Source organism: Catharus ustulatus, chromosome 2, assembly GCF_009819885.2.
Source record: "Catharus ustulatus isolate bCatUst1 chromosome 2, bCatUst1.pri.v2, whole genome shotgun sequence".
In the NCBI taxonomy this organism is placed as follows: domain Eukaryota; kingdom Metazoa; phylum Chordata; class Aves; order Passeriformes; family Turdidae; genus Catharus; species Catharus ustulatus.
Genome location: NC_046222.1, coordinates 117,943,483 through 117,965,246, shown reverse-complemented (window position 1 = coordinate 117,965,246; position 21,764 = coordinate 117,943,483). Strand labels below are relative to the sequence as shown.

General features: G+C 41.3%; 1 protein-coding gene across 1 annotated transcript in view; it reads left to right on the top strand.

Moving 5' to 3' along the window:
- The window catches only part of LOC116992530 (amine oxidase [flavin-containing] B-like), a 53,074-nt gene that overhangs the window by 29,023 nt on the left and 2,287 nt on the right, over positions 1 to 21,764 (top strand). The window contains exons 4-15 of the mRNA XM_033052265.2: positions 2,160 to 2,264; positions 2,944 to 3,035; positions 6,245 to 6,386; positions 7,639 to 7,788; positions 9,055 to 9,214; positions 9,943 to 10,039; positions 10,784 to 10,837; positions 15,452 to 15,509; positions 16,418 to 16,515; positions 17,624 to 17,735; positions 19,287 to 19,349; positions 19,751 to 19,912. Of these exons, the coding sequence (XP_032908156.1) occupies positions 2,160 to 2,264; positions 2,944 to 3,035; positions 6,245 to 6,386; positions 7,639 to 7,788; positions 9,055 to 9,214; positions 9,943 to 10,039; positions 10,784 to 10,837; positions 15,452 to 15,509; positions 16,418 to 16,515; positions 17,624 to 17,735; positions 19,287 to 19,349; positions 19,751 to 19,906 (1,287 nt within the window). The 3' untranslated portion in view covers positions 19,907 to 19,912. The remainder of the gene's footprint in view (positions 1 to 2,159; positions 2,265 to 2,943; positions 3,036 to 6,244; positions 6,387 to 7,638; positions 7,789 to 9,054; positions 9,215 to 9,942; positions 10,040 to 10,783; positions 10,838 to 15,451; positions 15,510 to 16,417; positions 16,516 to 17,623; positions 17,736 to 19,286; positions 19,350 to 19,750; positions 19,913 to 21,764) is intronic.

Genomic DNA, 21,764 nt, shown 5'->3' with positions numbered 1-21,764 from the left:
TTTGTGCCCTTTTACTGTATCTTCTGGTGCTTGCAGACACCTGCAGATTTGAATAATGTGCTCTCTCTCCCTTCTTTCACAGCATTAATAAAGAGGCTAAATCAAATTAGGCCTGACATTTCTGTGACTAAGCAGTCTTTGGATACTTCTCTTCAAAATGACACTGTTGTTGTTGTTACCTGGTTATAAATATTAAATCTTGGTGCAGTATGATTTTGTTAAGCCAATGTGAATACATTGTTAGTGATGGATTGGTGTGGCACTGCATCAAAAGAGTTAGTGCTTCTACTGTTTGACATTCATGCTAGTGCAGTGTATATTTAATACATAAAATTTTGCATAAAATTTATACTAAATTTTGAAAAATCAGCTGTGGCATGCAATATGGCCTTTATTATTTATATATCTTGTGGACTCTGTAATGCACTGTGAAAAAACAAGTACCCACATAATGCTAATGAGCCTTTCTTTGTGAATTTTCAAAGCTGTTAGGCTGCCATCCATATAGTCAGCCTGGGAAATCTCATGTAAATAAAACAGCTCCACAAATTACCCATTGTCTTCCACTCTCAATTAAGCTAGACTTTCTAAATATCTAGTAATGGAGATTTAGATACAAAAAAATCTGACTATTAAATATGGAATGATGTAATTTGGACACTGATGTTGGCCACACTGTCCCACTCTGTAATTTACAGCTAGGGGTCTTGGGATGGAAGAATAAGTCTAATAAGAAAATGCTGCATTTTCTGCGGGGCTGGTAATTTTTAGGTTGGCTGAGACATTTTTATCCCCAGGATGGTCTCTGAGATATGATTTAGTGTCTTATAAAGCTTACCACAACTACTTTTGTCCAATTTTGAAAGAAAAAAAACAACCCAAACTGCTAAATGCAATTAACAGTTAAGTGTTTTCATGAACAATTAGGAGGAAAAAAAATTAAAATGCATAAATAAATAAAGAAACAAATATCTGCTTTCCAGTAGTGGATAGCTAATTTTTCAACTCAGTCAAACAACGCTGTTTCACCTCATTTTTTTGGTCTAATCTTAGTGACACTACTGCAGGGTGTTTGGTTGCCCAGAAGTGCCAAATGTGAAGCTTTGAAGGTAAAGTACCAGTTCTGCACTGACTTGCTGAAGTCTGACTAATTCAGCTGTGTATCACACTGAACTGCACATGCAGAATAACGGGAATAACAGAATTACCACCCAGAGCTGTTTTCCCAGGATCATGTTCAGGTAACCTCTGAGGATCTCTGAGGATGGAAAACACCACAACTACTCTGGGCAATCAGTGCCAGTGCTTGCTGGATCCCAGAAACCTGGGTTTTTGAGCTTTCTGTACTGCCTGGCACTGACCCCCTGGAGAACACTGTTTCTGACCTGAGGCGTTGGAAAAACTCCAAATTTGAGTGATGGAGTTAAAATCACGGGTGTGTAGTTAAATAGAATTGTGTGATTTCACATGGTGAAGGGTTTTAAATTTGAGGTTTTTACAATATAGTAATAGGTATGGGACAACATGGAGGATTTTGGGTGTTGTCTCAGTGTTCATCTTCCTTCTTCTTCATGATTTCAGGCAGCAGTTTTTGTTTGGATGGTTAGTGCTGCACTGAGGGTCACAGGAGTTTGGTTATTGGGTCAAAAGCATAAATAGTATAGGTGTTAATTCTCTATTGGAATGTTAACTTTAAAAGACCTTGTAACTAGCTGGATTCTCCTCCATTTTGCTCACTTTTAGATGGTAGCTAGAAGTGTTAATGAACTTTCTGTACTTTAGATAGGATTTAATAAACAACCGAGCCTGAACACGAGAAAATTCATCTCCTTTGTGTTTTTAATGCTGGCTCTGTGTGAAGACAAAAGAAACTTCAGACAAGCCATGCAAATACCACCTTTCCAAGTGCTCAGGCACCCTCATGGTGAAAATGCATTTCCTGATGTTCAGAAGGAACCTCCTGTGTTTCACTTTGTGCCCCTTGCCCTGTTCCTGCATGCACAGACAATGACCCATCAGAAGCTGTCACGTGGATGGATTAAATTTGTGCTTTTTGTGAGCACTTAAACTTCTGGTGCCTCTTCCCACACATGGAACCCATGATTATGGTTATCTTTTGGGGTTTTTAATGATGTTTTTGTTTGTTTTTCATCTTGCAGGGTAAATCTTACCCCTTTAAAGGCCCATTCCCTCCCATGTGGAATCCCTTGGCCATTCTGGACTACAACAACCTCTGGAGGACCATGGATGAAATGGGGAAAGAGGTATGGATGAGGCACTGCAGCTGAGCCAGCTCTGTCTCCAGGAGGGGCAGAGGGAGGGATTGGGGTGCAGACAGGCAAAGCTGCTCTGACTTGAACAAACCCAGTGCTGGCAAGAGCAGCCACACATTTTGGTACACACTGGTGGCCAGAGCACGTCTGGGAGTGGCCTCTTGGCAAGCTCTTGTGAATCCTGTGCTGCTGAGGCTGTGTGCACACATCCCTTTGGTTTTTTGAATATGGAAATGTCAAGGTTTATAAATTGAATTGATTTTTACCACTTTTCCTGATGATTTGGTAAGTAATATTTTAAGAGGCTTGCAGAACTCAAACATTTGCCCTTTTCTATCTTGAAATTCAACTTGTCTGTTCTAGTTTTTACCAGTTTTCCATTGAATGAGCTACAAAATTTGAGAAGAGGTTGCTCTTACTTGTCTAGATAAATGTGAAAGATATGGAATAATTTTAACTCTAAAATTGTTCTTTATTTTTCAATTTAAAGAAAAGGCAAGAATGTTAAAACAAACAAACAAACCCCCTCCCCTAAAAGAATTCTGTGTTAAGTTCACTGTGTTACCTGCCAGAAATTTGCAGGCTGAATCAGCATTTAAAGGCAAGATTATTTGTATTTCTTTGCCACTCATTCACTTGATGATAAATGCTTTTCTTTATGTCTCCTTAGATTCCCAACGAAGCTCCATGGAAGGCTCCACATGCAGAAGAATGGGACAAAATGACTATGCAAGATTTCATAGATAAAGTATGCTGGACAAAGTAAGAAACTTTTTAATATGAACTATAATGGCTTATATTTATATACCTTAGAGCTCCAAATATGCGTTACTGCTTTGCAAACAGATGTAGCTATCACTAAAATGCAGCCCTTTTAAAGAAAAAGGGTGAGAAAGTCCTGTAATAATGGACCTGTCAGCACATTCAGTAGATTCTGTTTCATTTTCCTAACTTTTTAGACCAAAAAAAAAAAGAAAATAAGAAAATGTATTTGGGAAGGGTTATTTCTGAAAAGATGGGTAGTACTCTAATCTATTATGTGCACTTTCCTGCTCTTTACTCTTTTTTTAGCCTTTAAGAGAAAAATGTTATGGTTGCAGCAGGTTTTTGAATCAAACTGTTGATGGAACAATGCACATTTATTCTTTGCTGGACCAGCTGATTTTACCAAAGTGCTATAAAGATAACATTTGTCTTTCAGTAGCACTAAATCACTTTAGCACTCATCATTCTATTGTTTAGCTGTTGCACTATATACACCCAGGCAAACTGAAAATGCTTCCTGTTTTTATGTACACATCAAAGCAGGTTTTCTTTACTTGTCATTCAACAGCAGTTTGATTGTTTTTCTTCTCACTGAAGGGAAAAATAAAAAGCCCATTAATCCTGGTTGCTGTAGAGCAGATTGATTTCTACAATAACCTCTTCAGAATTGCTGAGTATTCGACACGTGGCTGCCATGAGCTGGAGCTTGGTGAAGGATCCTGGCAGTGCCCACTAAAGCTGGTGCTGTCTTTGACATTTCTGTGGGGCATTTTTATGGCTTCAGGCAGCATCTAGAGAGCATCATGGCCTGTTTGGAGTGGGTCCAGATGGGGCCACAAAGATGATCTGAGGGCTGGAGCACCTCTGCTGTGAAGATGGGCTGAGAGGATTGTTCAGCATGGAGAAGAGAAGATTTGAGCACCTTCTAGTGCCTAAAGGGGCTAAGGAAAGCTGGAGAGGGACTGTAAACAAGGACATGGTGTTCTGGCTTCACATTGAAAGAGGGCAGGGTTAAATTTGTTATTTGGAAGAATTTGTTTACCACAGGGTGATAAGGCACAGGTTGCCCAGAGCAGCTGCCCCATCTGTGGAAGTGTTCAAGGGCAGGCTGGAAGCCACCTGGTGTAGTGGAAGGTGTCACTGCCCGTGACAGGGAGGTTGAAATTGGAAGTGATAAAGGAAACTTTTAAGTTTTTTAACCATTCTATAGTTTCATGATTGTTAATGGACAACAAGCTGTTGTCCAAAAACTTGGAATCTTCTTGTTCATAGTTTTGCTTTGCTTTCACCAGAGTGATGATTGCACAGAAGCATTTAGAAATCCTTTTTCATGTGTACCATGGTCCATATTGAGTGAAACCAAATGGAAATGTGTGCTGGCAGCTGTGCTGGCTGTCTGAGCCTGGACACGGGGAGCAGCTGTGCAAGTGAGCAAAACACCACACACTGGGGCTCACTCAATATCCAATGGCTCGTGTGACTACAGTCATGTTTTTTCCAGCTCTGATGGAATAAGACTTGACATTTTACCTGAATACTGGCATAAGCTGAAGATGCTTTTCAGATTTTATATGTGCATCTTGGCTTGATTTGCTCAGTTTGTTCAAGACTGAGGTAAAATGCTGCAGAAACTTCCCACCCTGGAAGGTAATGATCCAGAAGGGCAATCTTCTACTCTTTCCTCTTATCTAACAGAGACTGTACAGGTTTGCTTTTGGCTAGAGCTGTGTGCTGGAAATATCTTGAGTGCTCTTGGTTGAAATCACAGTGCCATTTCTAGATAAAACATCAGGAACTGGAAAGCAATGTGAGAAGGTGGCAGAATCTGGTAGAATGTAACTACCACCATGTAATAGCATCTGCTTATAAAATATTAATAAATACATACACATTAGGCAAAATATAGAAATGATAGTATTTTACAATATGTGTTCATACAGATGAAAACCTATAAAAAATGTCTGTATTATTTTTGGCTGTCAAGAATGAATTCAGAAATGCACCCAAAATGGATCAGCTTTGTACTTGAGTGGGACTTTGCATTTTTAGGAAAGAAGATGCCTTTGTCTATATAGATCTAGAGCTCTTTGAAGTAGCATGTTAGAGTTACTTCTTTTTTTTTAAAGTTTTAAGCAGCAACTGGAAGTGGATTCTGCACTGGCTTTAATGCCTTGCATATGAAGCATCTATAGAATCTTCATCTCTACCACTTACAGTGCAGTTACACTGAGCATCTTCTGGTCCTAGTCATGTTTCTTTAAACTCTTCCTCAGAGTGAAGGCAGAGAGAAGTATTTATTTGTAACAGGAGGAATATTTCCTGAGCCTCAATTAACTCTATCTTAATGCACCCCATAATCTTTTACAGGCTTGTACAGTAATTTTCAGTAGAGCTGCTATGAAAGAACAGGTTACAGGACACAAAGCAGTGATCCGTTTTGAGACACATGTCAATTTTCTGTTTCTGTGTTCATTGCCACTGGATACCAGGACACTTTAAAATACTGAGTTGAGCCACCAAAAGTTGCCTTTGCCTTTTTGCCTTTTGCCTTTTTGCCTTTTGCCTTGCCAGACTCTGGCATGAATGCTGTCTCTTCTGCTATGGCTTCCCATTTATACTTCTTTCCTTGTTGTGTTCCAGCTGCAAAACTCCCTGAGCAGAGGACTGGGCAGTGAATGGATGCTGACTAATCCATAGATCTTTAGATAATAGATAATTAGCTTAGAAAAGACCCCTGACATTTTTTTCTTTAATGACAGGTTTTGAATAATCTCTGTGCTGTCTTCTTGAGAGGACAGGCATTCAGCAGTGGCAGACAGAGAGGCAGATCTGGTTTGTAACCCAGGAGCTGGGGACAGGGTGGTTTTGGAGTCCAGTGAAGACAGGAGGGTTTGCTGTGCTTAATCCTGAGCCTAGAATGACAGGCTAACTTTGCATTAGTAGCATAGAATGATATAATCTTGGGCTTTTGTGTCTCCCTTAATTTGCCTGGAGTACAGCAGCATTTGATTAATATTTTTTGCAGGGTTACTTGAAAAATATTGCATGAAAGGAACTGATAATTCCTTACTTCAGCTGCAACTAAGGAACCCTTTGCTGCCACAGTGAACGAAAAGGCTGCCGAAGAGAGGCTCCTGCCACTTAAGAACAATCTTGTCAGCATTAATGTGTTTTAAAATTAACTAGCTTTCTCGTCTTTGTTGCAGAGCTGCCAAGAGTTTTGCAACTCTGTTTGTGAATGTGGATGTCACTTCTGAACCCCACGAGGTCTCTGCCCTTTGGTTTTTGTGGTACGTGAAGCAGTGTGGGGGCACAACAAGAATATTCTCAACGACCAACGGGGGACAGGTACTGCCAGCCATCGCCTCCTGCAGCTCTTGGCAGGCCCTGGTTTAACTTCATTCTTTTGCTGGTTTATTTTAGTCCAGAGATATCCATGACTTTTGAGCCAGCAGCACGCTGATAACAAGTTTTATTCATTTACTCTTTAATCTGGATCTTGCAAAACTGGTGTTGAAGATTGCTCCCTACCGAGGGCATTGCCTCCAGGGATCAGAAGATTTGTATCTGGCTTTTTTTTTTTTTTTGATATAGATTAAAACATATTCTTTGCTTATCCACATTGAAAAGAGAAAATTTTACGTATGCTTATTTCTGTCACGAGGCTGAAGCCATCCTTAGCACTGCAGAAGCACTGAATGGAGATGGCAATGTCAGCTGGAAGTTAATACTGAAAATGTGGCCCAGAGCTGGGTTCCTAAAATGCAAATTTCCAAGCATGAACACTGTTAAGATTTTATAATCAGTCTAAAGAAAATGAACACCCCAGCTTAAAGATGGTATTGCTCTGAAATGTTTGCAATCTAGTACATTAGAGCTGCTTCTGCATTTGAAGAAAGTAAAGATTCTGTTAACCGTCTTCTAATTGAGAAGTGCAAGTTTCACTAATTGTATTAGAAATGGATATATTTTTAGAAATGCTAATTATTTAATCATAAATAAAAATGCAAATACATTAAACATATTAAAATGCATAAATATGCATAGATAAGCAATTACTGTGGATAGTTTAAGTTAAATATGTTTAATTAAATAGTATTTGAGTTCTGTGCTATGTTAGAGATGATTTGAGTTTTAGTTGAATTAGGTACTGCAGCAGACACTTTTGATGTGAGTTACTTCATACACCTTGTTGTTTATTATGAAGATCAGGTTTGCTGCTTCTGACAGACAGAGTTCTGCAGGGATGAGTGAACTCAGAGAAAGGTTTGAAGGTTTAAGCACTTTTCAGAAGCCTTGCTGATTCACAGAGACCTGTAGAATCTTTTTGGAGACCACATTTGGAGAAGGAATTTTCTTACAAGGTTGCTATTACTTTTAGTTTTGACCAGAGTTCAAATGGTGGTCAGATATGGAAAGGATTTGAGAAGCTGACAGAAAGAGAAAATCAAATGGGTACATGTCCAGTGAGACTGCAAAAATTCCCAGAAATGTTGTGATAACAATGGAAGAAGGGGGTTTGTTTTGAATGCCAAGAGGAATGCCTGTGATGATACACACTCCACAGGCACTGTGCTGAGCTGTCATTCCTGTGTTTCAGGAGAGAAAGTTTGTTGGGGGCTCTGGGCAGATCAGTGAGAAGATCATGGAGCGCCTGGGCGGGTGCGTGAGGCTGAGGAAGCCGGTGGTGCGCATCGACCAGTCTGGGGACAGTGTCATCGTGGAAACCCTGGACCATGAGCTGTATGAGGTACTGGCATGTCCAGAAAGAGAGCATTAGTGCTGGGATGGGTGGCTGTAGTGGTTTTGAAAGCAAAACCAGTGAGAGACTCTAAGTCAGAGATACAATTTAATAGGAAAAGAAGAGAAAAATAAAATACATGCTGTAGTACAAAAGAAAAACCACTGACAGAGGCAGAATACAACCTGACACCCTGCTAGTTAGCATGGTGGTAGCAGTCCCATTAAATGGTGGCTGCATCCTCCTGCAGTGACAGATGTGGTTCAGTTGAAGCAGTGTCCTCTAGAAGGTGCAGTTTTACTCTGAAGATCCAGTGATGATGTAGAAGGGTCAGGTTTTCCTCTATAACCCAATGGGTAAGGGCTGCTTTGGTGTTCCAAATCTCAGTTTTTATCTAGGTAGGAAAGGCTTGGCTCCTCCCCCTGGGTGGAGCAACTCCCAATGGAATGATGTAATTTTATCAGCCATGCACTCAATGGCCATTAACAGGAGATATCTCCCTGGAGGAAGGATGGGTTGTGAAAAGATAAAAAACCACTGCCCACCTGGTTTTTAACAGATGGCCCATTAGCAGAGAATATCTCCCATGGAGATAAGGATCACTGCCCCACCCAGTTTCAGCAGATGGTGATAGAATACATACTTTTGGGCACATCTTTACATTGTAACTAGGACAGTGGCTACAAAACCTTTAGCTTCTCCTATTTGACTTCTCCAAAGTCCTGCACGAAAATGCAGAGATTTAAGTGACTGTGACAGAAAGTCAGACATTCTCATTGTCCTGAAATAACAGCAATGTAGGAGCTTTGAAGTGATGCCTAAAAGCAAAGTGTGGATTCAGACTTCTCCTTTCCTGGCATCTCTTTGTGTTTAGCTGTTTTCTGAATTAGAGGGTAATTGTAAGGTGTAAAATGTAATTTAGCAACAAACTTTCAGTGAAAAACACTGCAAGTTTTGCTTCCAAGTTGTAACAGAGGAGTCCATATGGAGAGGAGACCAGTGGACTCTCTTAGGGCACAGTGCTTTCTTTTAAACACCAGGGGAAGGGCAGCTGCCCATCATTTGCACAGATGGCTGTTTATGTAAAGCTTGTTTGTTATTTAATGAGCAGGATTTTGTGAGGGTTTAGTTTTGCAATTCTTATGCTAAATGCCAAAATTGCTTCACAAGATACACTCTTCAGCCTCTCCAGATGCCTGCCAAGACCATTAGAGCAGTATACTTGGGCTGAAGTAGGGGAGAAGCTATTTGGCTTACAGATAATTTCTTTTCCAGGGCAAATATGTGATCAGTGCCATTCCCCCAGCTCTGTGTTTGAAGATTCATTTCAACCCACCTTTGCCCCCAATGAGGAACCAGCTCATCAACAGAATCCCCATGGGCTCAGTCATCAAGTGCATCGTGTACTACAAGGAAACTTTCTGGAGGAAGAAGGGTATTGCATTTTAATTGAAAGGAATAGTAGTGACAGAGAGAGGGAAGAGGGTACCTGGCAACAGAACAGACTCTTTGTTCAGAGCAAGCTAAACCTCAGAAGGAGACTTTATATTCTCCTATGCCATTTTTGCATTCCCCTGTGAGAGAAACTTGAGAGATCAGCTGGGAGGAGAGAATGGATGAGGGAATAAAAAAAGGAGGTAGTCATGAAGGGAGAATTCATGCCTGTTGCTTATTGCCTTGGTTGTTCAGTTGTCCTCTCCTTGAGTGGCACCTAGGTGTGAGATGAGCCCCTCTCATTTGTACAGGGATGTAAGGTACAAGTGATGTGTGATGGAAGGGTCTACAAAAGTTCTGCTTTTTGGATGGACTGGTCAGCATTAATTGAAGGTGTCTTCACACAGACATCTCCATCTGGGCTAGTCATCCTGGGCTCTTCTTACATGCTGAATGCTTCCATCATAGCTCCTCGTTTGGAATTTACTGAATCCAAGGCAAACTGCAATGCAGTAACTCCCACTTCTCATTATTGGCTATAATGAGCTCACATCTGTTTACCTATAAATATCATCCACCCACCATCTTTACAAATAAACTTGAGAGTTCTGGATCCTATCATGTTCTAGCTATTAGTCTTGGGATGGATCAGATGGAGGTGACTGAGAATTTTACAACTTTTTGGAAGCTCCTGTGTTTTGATTCATGGATCATGACTGTTCTTACCAGGGTATTGTGGCACCATGATCATTGAAGATGAGGATGCTGCAATTGGTCTAACACTTGATGACACTAAGCCTGATGGCAGCTTTCCTGCCATAATAGGGTAAGGGACAAAGAAAGTGTCTTGTCTAGTTAATGCTTTTTATTTTGTCTTAGAGGCAACAATTGAAGAGGAAAACCTGATACTTCTGAAAGGAAATACTTAAAAAAATTAAAAATGGAGTTTCTCAGTGCATGATGATGTTCTATGATTGTTTTACTTCAAAATTTTCCTCTCTGATATCACTGCTAATTAAAAAAAATTAAATTTTCTCTTTCTACTTTTTATCACTGTTATCTTTTGCCTCTGTGGCAAAGTACAAACTTGGAGAATATTAAAGGAAATAGAAGAAAGAAGAGAATGATTGCAAAAATTTAATATTTTCTCCATGTACTTCAGTTCTTTAAATGAAAATTTGTTTTCTAGAATTAAATTTTATTTTGTCCTGGTTATTTTAGCAACAAGAGAATATGATCAGTCTTAAAAGTTTTATTAAAATATGATTTCCAGCTCAATCCCACGTTTTATGTTATGGCTATATGCCTGCACCCAAGGCTGTATAAAATTAAAGTAATTGGGAAACAGCTCATGCAAATATTCTAACATGAATTTCAGAGTGGTTCCTCCCTGAATGAGTCCTGCAAGCAGCAGGTAGAGAATTATGCAGAGAGGTGAAATGGATGTTTTTTATTAGACACCCTAAAGCTATTACTGTGAATCACAGCATCTCATCATAAGTTATTGGCATTTTAAATAATGCAGGAAATGTAGGAGCATAATGGGAGTAAATTGTTTTTGGTCTTACAGCTTCATTCTTGCTCGGAAGTGCAGAAGACTGGCAGGTCTCACAAAAGAAGAAAGGTAAGTACAAAGCCTGGAGATCTGTGTGGAATTTGAGTCAAAAATTTGTTATAAATGACCAGAGCAGAAAGAAAATGCCCTGATTTGAAGGAAGTTGTAACCTTGTGCCAATAGGTAGACATTAAGGAAGAAGATGCCTTACTTGTTTTTGGATGAAGGACCCACAGAATTCCCACATAGCTCTTGCCCTTTGGAAACTCTCTGGTCCTGATTCTTATTTTCCCACAAGGCTTCTCTGTTTGTGTGACTCTTGATAAGGAGCAGCTCTAAGGTGCTGAATATGAAAGCAGTGTAGATTTTCTGCAGGAAGGTGTCCAGGACCAGCCTCCTCTCCCCCTGCTGCCTCCCTGGCTTCCTGCAGGAGCCCTGAGCTCTTGGGAAGCTTGTCAGGAGGGAAAGGTTTGGCCTCTGTGTTTGATTTTATCTTTATTCTCTGTTCACCCTGGAGGGTCCTTTCAGTGTCTGTAACTCAGTGCAACTTGAACCTGTAGCTGCCATGAGCAAGCTTCAGCATCACAAAGGGATCAGAAAGCTGCCTCCACCTCTGCACCCTCAGTGTGGGGAAAAAAACTCCCTTCAGGCACAGATGAAGGTCATTTTGCTGTCTTCTTGAAACAAATCTCTGCATGGAGTAGTGCTCTTTGGTATATTACTAAAATAGAATTTATAAAGTAATGATTTTTTATTTTCCATCTCACTGATTCACTGTATCTGATCAAATCAAAGCTGCAAGTAGAAACTGTGGATGATGAGGAGAGCCTTGGTTTGACAGGGAGAAAATACATTTGATATTAAAGCACGATAAAGGAACACTGTGCCCAAGTAAACATTTTTACAGTAATAGCTGGCCTAACTAGGGAAGATGCAGTTGTCTCAGATAGTCTGGCAGTCTGTGGATAATGGGTCTAAATGGAGCTGTTTATGTCCCAGTCTTTTCAAATGACAGCCTGGTACCACAGAGCCCTTTTAATTTTGGCAGGAATGGACCAGCACTGAGGCTTGGAGATAGAGCCCAGCAGGTGCCAGATGATAAAAACCACACAGGTATTCTGAAACCCAGTGTGCCCAGCATTTCGAGCCATCCTAAACACCAAATGATGTCTTTCACTGCGTGTCAATGCCCTCAGATGAGCATTTGCAGCCTTTGAGAACAGCTTTTTTTCCTATGAAATTAGGGTTTGTCCTGGCTGTTTGCAAGGCACCATCCTTTTCCCTGGGCATTGAAAGCACTGGCACAATTACCTGACTGTGCTGCTTCCAACAGCCAAGTTTCATACAGCAGTTTTGAACTCTTGTCTTTTGGGGAAGAGGCTTTAGATGAGGAGGGGCTTTGCTTTGGTGAGGAATGGTTCTGACCCATGCTGGCTGTGCCCTGGTGCAGGGCTGCCTCTGGCTCCAGGAGTCTTGGCCAGAAAAGGCAGGAACCTGCTGGGCTGCAGGGCAGCTCCTGTCCTCCCCAGGAGCACAGATCTCCTTCCAGTGGAATTGGGGGTCCAGGAGAAGGCAGAGCATGAGCCCAGACCATCTCCCAGGGCACACTCAGGGTACAACTGGTTTGTATAGTTTACATGAGGGCTGTGGAGTTGCAGTTGAGTCTCTTCTGGGCAAAGGCTTCTTGTGGCAACCTGCAGAGGGTGTACCTTGCTGAGATCTGTGCTCACCTACCAACACAACCTGGGCTCTCCCTGCATCGTGCTGAGGACAGGGTGAGGGCTTTGGTAATCCTTGGCCGTGAAATGTAGGATGTAGAGTCTGTGGCAGCTGTCCTAAATCATGACTTGAAGTTGTGGGAGAGGATGGAAATCTTTTTACAGATAAGCCAGATGAAGGGAGTAAACTTCCCAGGTCAGGTGTGGGAACCCAAGACATCCCTCTGGCTTCCCTGGATGGCTCCAGACCCAGGCAGGGGGCTCAGGAGCCTTGGCACAGTGCCCAGAACCCCTGTGCCTTTTATTTCTCTCCCTGGGAAAAACTACCACCCTTACATGAAGAATTACAAGTCACAAAAAATAAGTAGAGTGTAAGTTAGATTATTATAAGGTGAAAAAGTAGGTTTTTAAGATTGTTTATAAGGGTCTGGGGTCAAGATGGAGGAACTTGGGCGTGTTCTGTCCTTCTTCCTCCTTCGTGGCATCCATCCTTTAGGTGATGTTGGCACATTTGGATTGGTTTAGAGTAGAACCAGACTGTACAATATCAGTGATAGGTATTGGAAGATAATTGTAAATAATGTTTATGTCGTTTTTAGTATAAAAAGATAATGCCATCCCAGGGGCAGGCAGTGTGCCTGGGCTGACCTGCTGGAAGGACCTTGGCTGGTCAGAGAAAGAACTTTTAGATTAGATAAAATAAACAACTCTGGAAACAACAGAAGAGTCTCCTGACTCTTTCTCTGGTGCTTGGGCTGGACACAGAGACTCTGAAACTCACACAGGTGGTCGGCTCAGGCTGCAGAGACACCACTGACCACAGTCAGCACCAGGGGTGAGACTGCTCCCTGCCTTTCAGAGCTGTGCAGTGAAGGCCATGGCATCACACCCTGCTGTGGAATAAGAGACCAGGAAAAGAGCTGAGTGTCTGCATGTGCACTTCTTCCACACTGGGCACAGTGTGACCCTACCTTGGTAGCTCCAGGCATAACTTTCCTCTTATTTAGTGCTTATAGCAATTTCACAGCTGAGCCCAAAGCCAAGGAATGAGGATTTTACTCACTGCATATTCCATGTAGTGCTATTATGTTCCATGCTGACATTAATAAATCCATTAATAAGAATTTATTTGAGCTTCTCTTGGACAAAAAGTGCAAATCTTGCAGAGAGACCAGCAAGATGCAAAGATTGCTCTTGTTAGGGTAATGTCCTCAGTGATTGATTTATGTTGATACAATTCAATCTTTTAGAAATTGCTGGTTTGGTTTTGTTTTGTTTGCTCATTTGGGTTTATTTTTCCTGTCAAATAACACTCTATTACTAATGAATAATTCCTTCCAATGTCTACACTTAAGAGTCTGAAGATGCCCTTGACCTGAAGCTTGATATTTTTCTTTGCACAGCTATCTTAGACTAACTAATGTGTGTTTGCAAAGTACTCAGCACACATCTGTGAACTTGCACCTTCATGGAGCCCTGCAGTTGGCCACAAGTGACAGTATCTGGCATACCTGTCACTGTAATGCCAATTCCAGGCTCCCTGGAGGCTCTGCAAGTCATTGTGGAAAAGGGACAGGGCACAGGCAGGTCTAGAGGGATCTTTCTCATCCCTGCCATGGTGCTGAGAGGAGCAGATGAGTCCCAAGGTGATAACTCCCTTTCCTGTGGAGCCCTGTGGGGTTTCTGACCTGCCCTGAAAGGAGGAATTGATGGCATTTGTGAGAGGTGGTGGGCAGACCTCAGCAGAGGCTGGGCTGGATCCTGCTGCTGAAATAACTTTGTTGTGTTCAGACACTGGGTAGGTGCTGGTGGTCTGCAGGGCACAGTGCTCACCTCACTTATGGAGAATTTGGGAAATCACTCTTTTCCTTATGGCTGTTGCTGGATTTGTGTCACCCCTGACTGCAGAGGAATGTTCATATTCAGGTCCTGGAGCTCTCTGAGCCTTCCTGGAGCAGGCTGACCCTTGTCCTGTGCCCCATTGCAAAAGGAAGGGGCTCTTTCCTTCCCCTGCTGCTGCAGGGCTTGACACCAGCCAGCAGCAGCACTGCCCCAGGGCCACAGCTCCTCCTGAGCTGTAGAACCTTCACTTTCTTGCTCAAGCTCCAACCTGCATGTGAGGACACCCTCAAGGCCCTTCAAGTCATCCTGTTTCTCTCCATCCTCTTTCCTCTTCCTTTGAGTTCAGCTGCTCATGGGTCTAGCTGGGCTCCTGCAGGGCTGGGTTGCTCACAGCAGTTATGGATGCTTTCCTCATGTGCTTTTATAGGGTGGCCCTCACAATTACAGAGATGGGACTCCTGTATTTCTGTGCCCAGCATGGCTTTTCGTGGAGCACTGGATTTTCTTCCTGAACTAAATGTCTTTCCAGAGCTGTTTTTGTTTTCTATAATTGTTATTTCATCCTGATCTTCTTGCTTTTGGGAATTGGTGCAGCATGGCTATGAGTAAGATCCAAGGGCTTGTAGGAACAAACTTAATTGCACTTGGGGTTTGCTACAGAATGAAGTATATTCAATGATTTATAGACTCATAAACATAAACCAGGAAATTTTATATAAACAGAAATTAAGTACTGATTCCCTGAGAGCCACAGTATGTTGAGACCTGCATCTTTGTAGGAACAAACTGTAAGTTAGACTATGTGCCAAGACAAAAAAGTGCAATGCCTTAATACTTTTTTTCCTGGCAGCCTGGGGACCATTTGGATAATTTGAGGATTTGGGCTACTTGAAGTTATCTTAAGAGAACAGCTTGCAAAACTGCTGGAAAAGCAGCATGTGTTCAGCACAGGAGCTTGGATTATTTTTAGTGATCCAGAGGCTGATGAACTGGGATAGATCCTAAAAAGCTGGAACCTCAAATTCCAGCAGATACAATACTTGTCCTCATAGAAGCAGGGTATATTAGAACTGATTTGTTTTCTCTCCTCACACTGAAGCCTTCTGTTGCTTTTCTCTCGCAGGAAGACGAGGCTGTGTGAGCTCTATGCAAAGGTTCTGGGATCAGAGGAAGCTTTACATGTAAGCACAAAATCTCTGGAAAATGTTCCTTTGGAAAAGCTGCCTGCTGCCCTCACTAGAGGAATGAAGAGAGGATTATGGCAAGCCTTGGGTTGGGTTTGACAGTGAGGATAAGAATGAGCTGTATGAACATTAATGAAATGTTAAAAGTTGTTTTTGTTGATATTTTCTTGTCCAGCTCCATGGGTGGGATTCTCAGTGCTTGCCACATAAACCTCAGCTGCTGGCACTTGTGACAGGCTTGCTTTCCCTCTCTGCCCATGTCATGTCTACTCTCTTACGAGTTCAGATCCACTGCTGCACGTGTTGGGTTGTTTTAATTTTTGCTTTCCCTTCCCTTCCCTAGAAAGGTAAATGACTGTTGGGGTTTGTGTGATCTCACACTTAGATTATGTGATTAATGCCACTTACACTTTTAAGAACAATTTTACAGGTTTAGAAATTGTAGGCACCAATCTGGAGAACACATGATTTTCAACACAACAACGTTGCACACAGAACCATACAAGTGCCACACTTTGCATTTTTAACAGTGCATATTTGTTCCCAATGTACACATTACAAGTATTACAACTGTATACACTGGGGGTTAATTTTGCTTTACATGGCTCAAAGCATAAATTTGTGCATAAAGTATAAATTAACATTGACAGATTAAGAGGATTATGCTCTACAATGGCCAGATTAACTAGTTTTTTAGACAGCATATTCCTATTTTTAAAAAAATAGAGATTATTGTGTTGCATTCATGCTGCATTAAGAGATTTGTTAAATGTGCTCATCTTGTCAGAAATTGCATTGACATGCAACAAATGATAAGCTGTTCTTCTCTGCTCTTTCCTCAGTTCTGTTATTAACTTCCTTGAGACTTTGTCCTTTCCCTGAGTGCATTAATCTCTGTTTTACAGCCCGTGCACTATGAAGAGAAGAACTGGTGTGAAGAGCAGTATTCTGGGGGCTGCTACACAGCCTACTTCCCACCAGGCATAATGACTCAGTATGGAAGGTACAGTGTCTATTTATAGTGGGCTTTGGAGTGGTAAGATAAGACCCAGTTAATAAATATCCTCAGAAAGGGTCATAAATCCTCTGTCACTGTTCACTTTATACCTTTAAGATCACTGGGGGATGCTTTGAGCAGATGGGATAACCTTCCACTTGTCTCTGTTGGGCTTTTTGATGGATGAGTGCAGTATCTTTAGGGGCCTTTATCCTCTCCTGTTATTTGGTGAGCTCAGCTGAGGAGGTTTTGGGAAGGGAGTTGGGAAGATTCCACAGTCTGCCTACAAAAATGGCTTTGGGTATTTGAGATTAGTGTAACCATTTCAAGCACACCTTTGGCTGATGATTTAAAAATACTGACAGAGAGTTCGTGCTGACATTGATGATAATGAGTGATTTCTTTGGATCATTCCTGTTTTTTAGCAGTGAAAGCTTAATATAGTGATCAGTGTGCCATTGTATACAGTCCTCTCCCACTTAAGTTTTTGCATGAAAATAAGATTTACCAAGGGAAAAAAAATACTTCAGTTACTTCAGACTCATGATTGGATTTAGATACACAGATTTTAATGTGGTAGAAGAGACATACTTTCAAAGTTTCAGTTCTTATAATTTAAAAGTAACTGAGAGCAATAAAGCAGTTGTAACAAAGAGCTTATGGGGGGTATTTGAAGTAAAATGGTATTTGAATGAAAATTATAATTATTATAGATTCTGGCAAAAATAGAGTTAAAACAATGCTTTTTGTTTATTTACTTTTTGCTTCAAATATTATGGGGATATATTTCAGAATGGTGCACTGGGCCAGCAATGCCTGGCACTGGTACTTATGCCACAGGCTGGAACTGTGAGATAATGCAGGTCCCATCTCAAAATAGCTGTCCTTTTCACCCATAGTTGTCATTTTCACCTATGAACACTGTAAACATTTAAAAAATGTGAACACTGTAAGAAATTAAATGCAAACCAGACTCCTCCTCCAGCTCAATAGCACTCAGTGCTATTATCTTCAAGTGCTTGCTACCATTTAAAACACTTTTATTCCAACATTAGCCCAGCTATTTCTGTTCTTTCCTGATCAGCTGATGTGACTTTTTGCTTTTTCCCTGCAGGATCATTCGGCAGCCCGTTGGCAGGATCTATTTTGCTGGCACAGAGACAGCCACTGAGTGGAGTGGGTACATGGAGGGGGCTGTCCAGGCTGGAGAAAGAGCAGCCAGAGAGGTAAAGATGCTCAGGGGACACTGTAAAATGTCCTGTGGAAAATGAAAGGTCTTGTGGATGGGGTGGAAATGAGAGTGTTGACAGCTTCAGGTGTTCTGCATCTTGGTGCAAATCCCTGCAAAGGGATTGACTCCAAAAAGGATGAAGGTTTGCACTTAGATCTGGAGTGTTAGGAAGGGCTCTGGCTATTTTGTCTCACACTCCCCTTGTTTCTAGGATTAAATTCTCTCTTCTTTCACAGAAGTCCCAAATTCTCCCCAGTCATTTTTCTCCCCAATCTGTTAATCATCATCCTGAAGATGCTGTTGGAGCATGGGCACAGCTCAGTCCTGCTGCTCTGCACACCAAGCCAGGCCCTTCCTCAGTGTTTCCAGCACAGGGATCTTCCACTGAGACAGCCTTAAGACAGAGGCACTAAACAAGGACAACACAGAGTCACTAAACAAGTGCTTAGATATTTTTCTTCTTAGAAAATGCCAATTCCCTGAGTATTTTCAGGACCATTACAGTTTATGGAGCAGCAAAGGAAATTTAATCTTTGTTTTATGAAATGAAGGGAATCTTGTGGCTAAAAACTAGTCAAGGAGCACAAATTGTACTGGAAGGAATGTGGAGAGTTCATCTAGCCTGTACCCCTGCCCCAAGAGACAGAGATCAACTGTTCATCAATTATCCCATTGGAAAAAGTTCTGCCTAAGGTGCTCCTGAAAAGCTCCAAACACCTCATGACCTCTCTAATGTAAGGACATTACAGCAGAGCCTCCACAGCCTCAGCAGAGAGCACTTCAGTGGTAAAAATTTTGATGTTTTTCTTTCCTCATTTACTTATGAAAGGAAACCATGGTGAAAATTCAGTGCTTCTCACTCTCCTGCATTGAAGAGTTGACAGGGTTCATTCATTTTGTTTACACTAAAAGCCTCTTGTAAAAGATGTTAAATCTTAAATCTACAAGTGTCTGGAATTGGAAAAAAATATTATCACCTCTTCCATTTTATTTCACTGTAGAAGAAGCTAACTTTGGTGTCTTCCCTGAATATAATTTCAAATATTCTTTGCTATCCTACTGATCTCTGCTGACCTTGATGCTTTGAATGGTAACTTTCCCATTGTGAAGGCTTTTATTTTAATTTTGCTTTTCTCTGGCTGAAAGCAGTGGTCTGTCATCACTCCCATGATGCTGTTCCTCTTCCTACACCACGGTAAAATTTGCAAAACAAACTGTTCCTTGTGGCTGGTGTCTTCATGGCCCACTTTGCCATGAGTGTCTGCTTAACTCTTAGTCATAATCATGTTATCCTGTTCCCCAAATTCCAGTATCTTCATGGACTGACTAAGCATAAAGAGATTTTTCTGTTACTATGTTCCACTAGGAGGAGTGTCTTGTTAAATATTCCCAGAAATAAGTTGTAAAAGGTTGAGTTTTCTTCTAAAATTTGAACACACTGTGATATATGTGCTCAGTTATTATGCCATTTTTAAACAACAAAGACAGCTTTTTTTTTTCTGTCTTGAAGAATCATTGGTAATTATTGAGAATTATTTATTTTCAGATTCTGTTTGCTATGAGGAAAATCCCAGACAGTGAAATTTGGAAGCCAGAACCTGAATCAATTGTAAGTATTTATGCAGATAAAATGGATTGGGTTTTTTCCTGCTGTTTTGCTGATGAGATAAATTTTTTGTCTGTTTTTATATAAGTTCACTGAATCAAAGCCACAATAAACTTTCCTTTATTCACCAAAATTGCCCTTCCTTAAAAAAGGAAGAAGATAAAACCCCATCTGACAAATCTGTAAGGCAGGATTGGAAAGAGCTGCACTTCTTAACTGGGCTGTGAATCCTTTCCATATGTGTGTTCTTCCTTTTAACTGAGCAGAAAATCTGGATACACTGCTTCTTGATAAGCTATAACTGCTTCAACCCACTTCTGTTCCTGCTGCAAGAATCTCTCAATTTTGGTATCCCTCCTCTCACAGTGGAGATGTTCTGTGGGTAATGGATGCTCTCCCCACAGGATGTGCCAGCTTTGCCCATCACTACAACCTTCTGGGAGAGGAACTTGCCATCTGTGCCAGGACTGCTAAAGCTGGTTGGATTTTCCACTTTCTTCACCTCTGTGGCTGCAGCTGGGTTCTTTGCCTACAAAAAGGGACTTCTGGTTCGAAACTGAGGAAAGGTGCCCACTCAAAGCCTCACAATTGAGGGATTTTCTTTTTTTAAATTATTTTTCAGTGGTTTTATTTTGTCATGTACTTCTCTGTCTCCAAAATGTGAGGAAGAGGTGAAAACAGTCGGGAAAATAGGCTGGAGGGAAGGGATGTGATAAAGGGATCCATATTGGAAAAGAACCCCTACCCCAATCCAGGCTTACTTCTAGCAGTAACTTTTTGGTTGTTGAATTTCTGGGGTACCAGATATTATCACCTTGAGTTTTTAATACAGATCTTGGGACAGAAATGACAAAATACCTCTCTGAAGCCTATTCTGATGAGATTTCTGGTTGGTTTTACTCTTATGTCAGAACCAACCCCTGAACTTCAAGTCTCCACAGACCCTATTTGTACTGTACTGTACAACAAAATCTCTAGTTGTAAAAAAAAAATTATTTCTGCCTTCCTGTGTGGTAGACTGAGAAAAGAAATCCATGTCTTACAGAATAATCAGATAGTTCATACAAATTACTGGTAAGAAACTGTTAGTGTTTTTGTTTCTTACTCAGATGTCCAGAGCCCAGGGGGCACCTAAGGGACAAACCAGGATAAATTTATCCATTTGAATTATGCAAGTGCAACCATAGGATGCTGGCATTCCCAGTGGCATATTCAGTGAGCTAAAGGACAATAGTTCTGCTGTGCTTGGCAGTGTGGTTGGATTTCAGGCTCCCCAGATGTGTTCAGAGCTGCTGGCACAGCAGAGCCCTTGTCCAGGGAATCTGTCCCTGTGAGCACCCCGAGGCTGTCTCTTACCTGCTAGGGCACAGTGGGCTTGAAAATGTTGTGTTAGCATTAAACAAACAAAACAAAACAAAAACAAACAAAACAAATACCAAATAACACATCCAGCTTATCTGGCCCCAAACTCCTGCTTCATGCTGGACACAGATGTGCTGATTCAGAGTTTTGGTCTTTCCTAACAACCTTATTGATGGGATTAGCACTTCCGCTGCTGCCTGCTCTGCTGTGTTGCACTTATAACTGATAACTAATAACTGATAACTAATCAGGGATCTAAATGATAGTGAGATCAAAAAGAACTGTGGATTTGAGAATGCAAGTGCTTCTCTTCTCCATAATTTGGTACTGTTCAAAAAATGGAAAAAAAATAGAGAAGATATAAAGAAGTCAGTATGCAGGGATGGGGGAGAAGTAAAAACAATCCACCCACCAAAACCTCTTGTCAGCGTGTTGGCATCTTGTTCTAGATATTTCTGCTGTGTTACCTGTGCACAAGATAAAATAGGAATACACAGGTGTGGCTGAGAACAAGATCTGGTGCACATGAAGCTGGAGATGTCTGGAATTTTTCATTGCCTGTTTGCTGCACTTCTCCTTTCAACCTGTAGCAATTTATATGTTAAAAATATTGGATTGCAGTAAAGAGCCATGGGGGAAGTACAATAACAAATTCAGCAACTGGTGTGAGCAGACAGGAGGAGCTGTGTCACCAGTCTCAGGCAGATTTTTGGGCTAGCAGCTGATCTTGCCTGTGTAGAGCAGTACTTTGTTCTCCAAACACTCCCATGGAAATTTACTGAACTGCATGGAAAGCTGTAATATTTGTGAACAGCACCTCGCTTTCTGCCCCTTAGGTTTTGTTCTTTTTAACTTGATGTGCTGGTTAAACATCATCTTGGAGCAGCAGCTTGGATTTTATAACAAATGAATAGCCTCATAACAGCCCTTTAAAATGCATGGGGGAACTTTTCAGGCATAAAGATCTTTTAGGCAGAAGAGTGCAGCAGTGTACATATGGCCTCTCTCGTTGTATCACATCGAGCTCTAATTTGCTGGGACATTTGCCTACTGCAC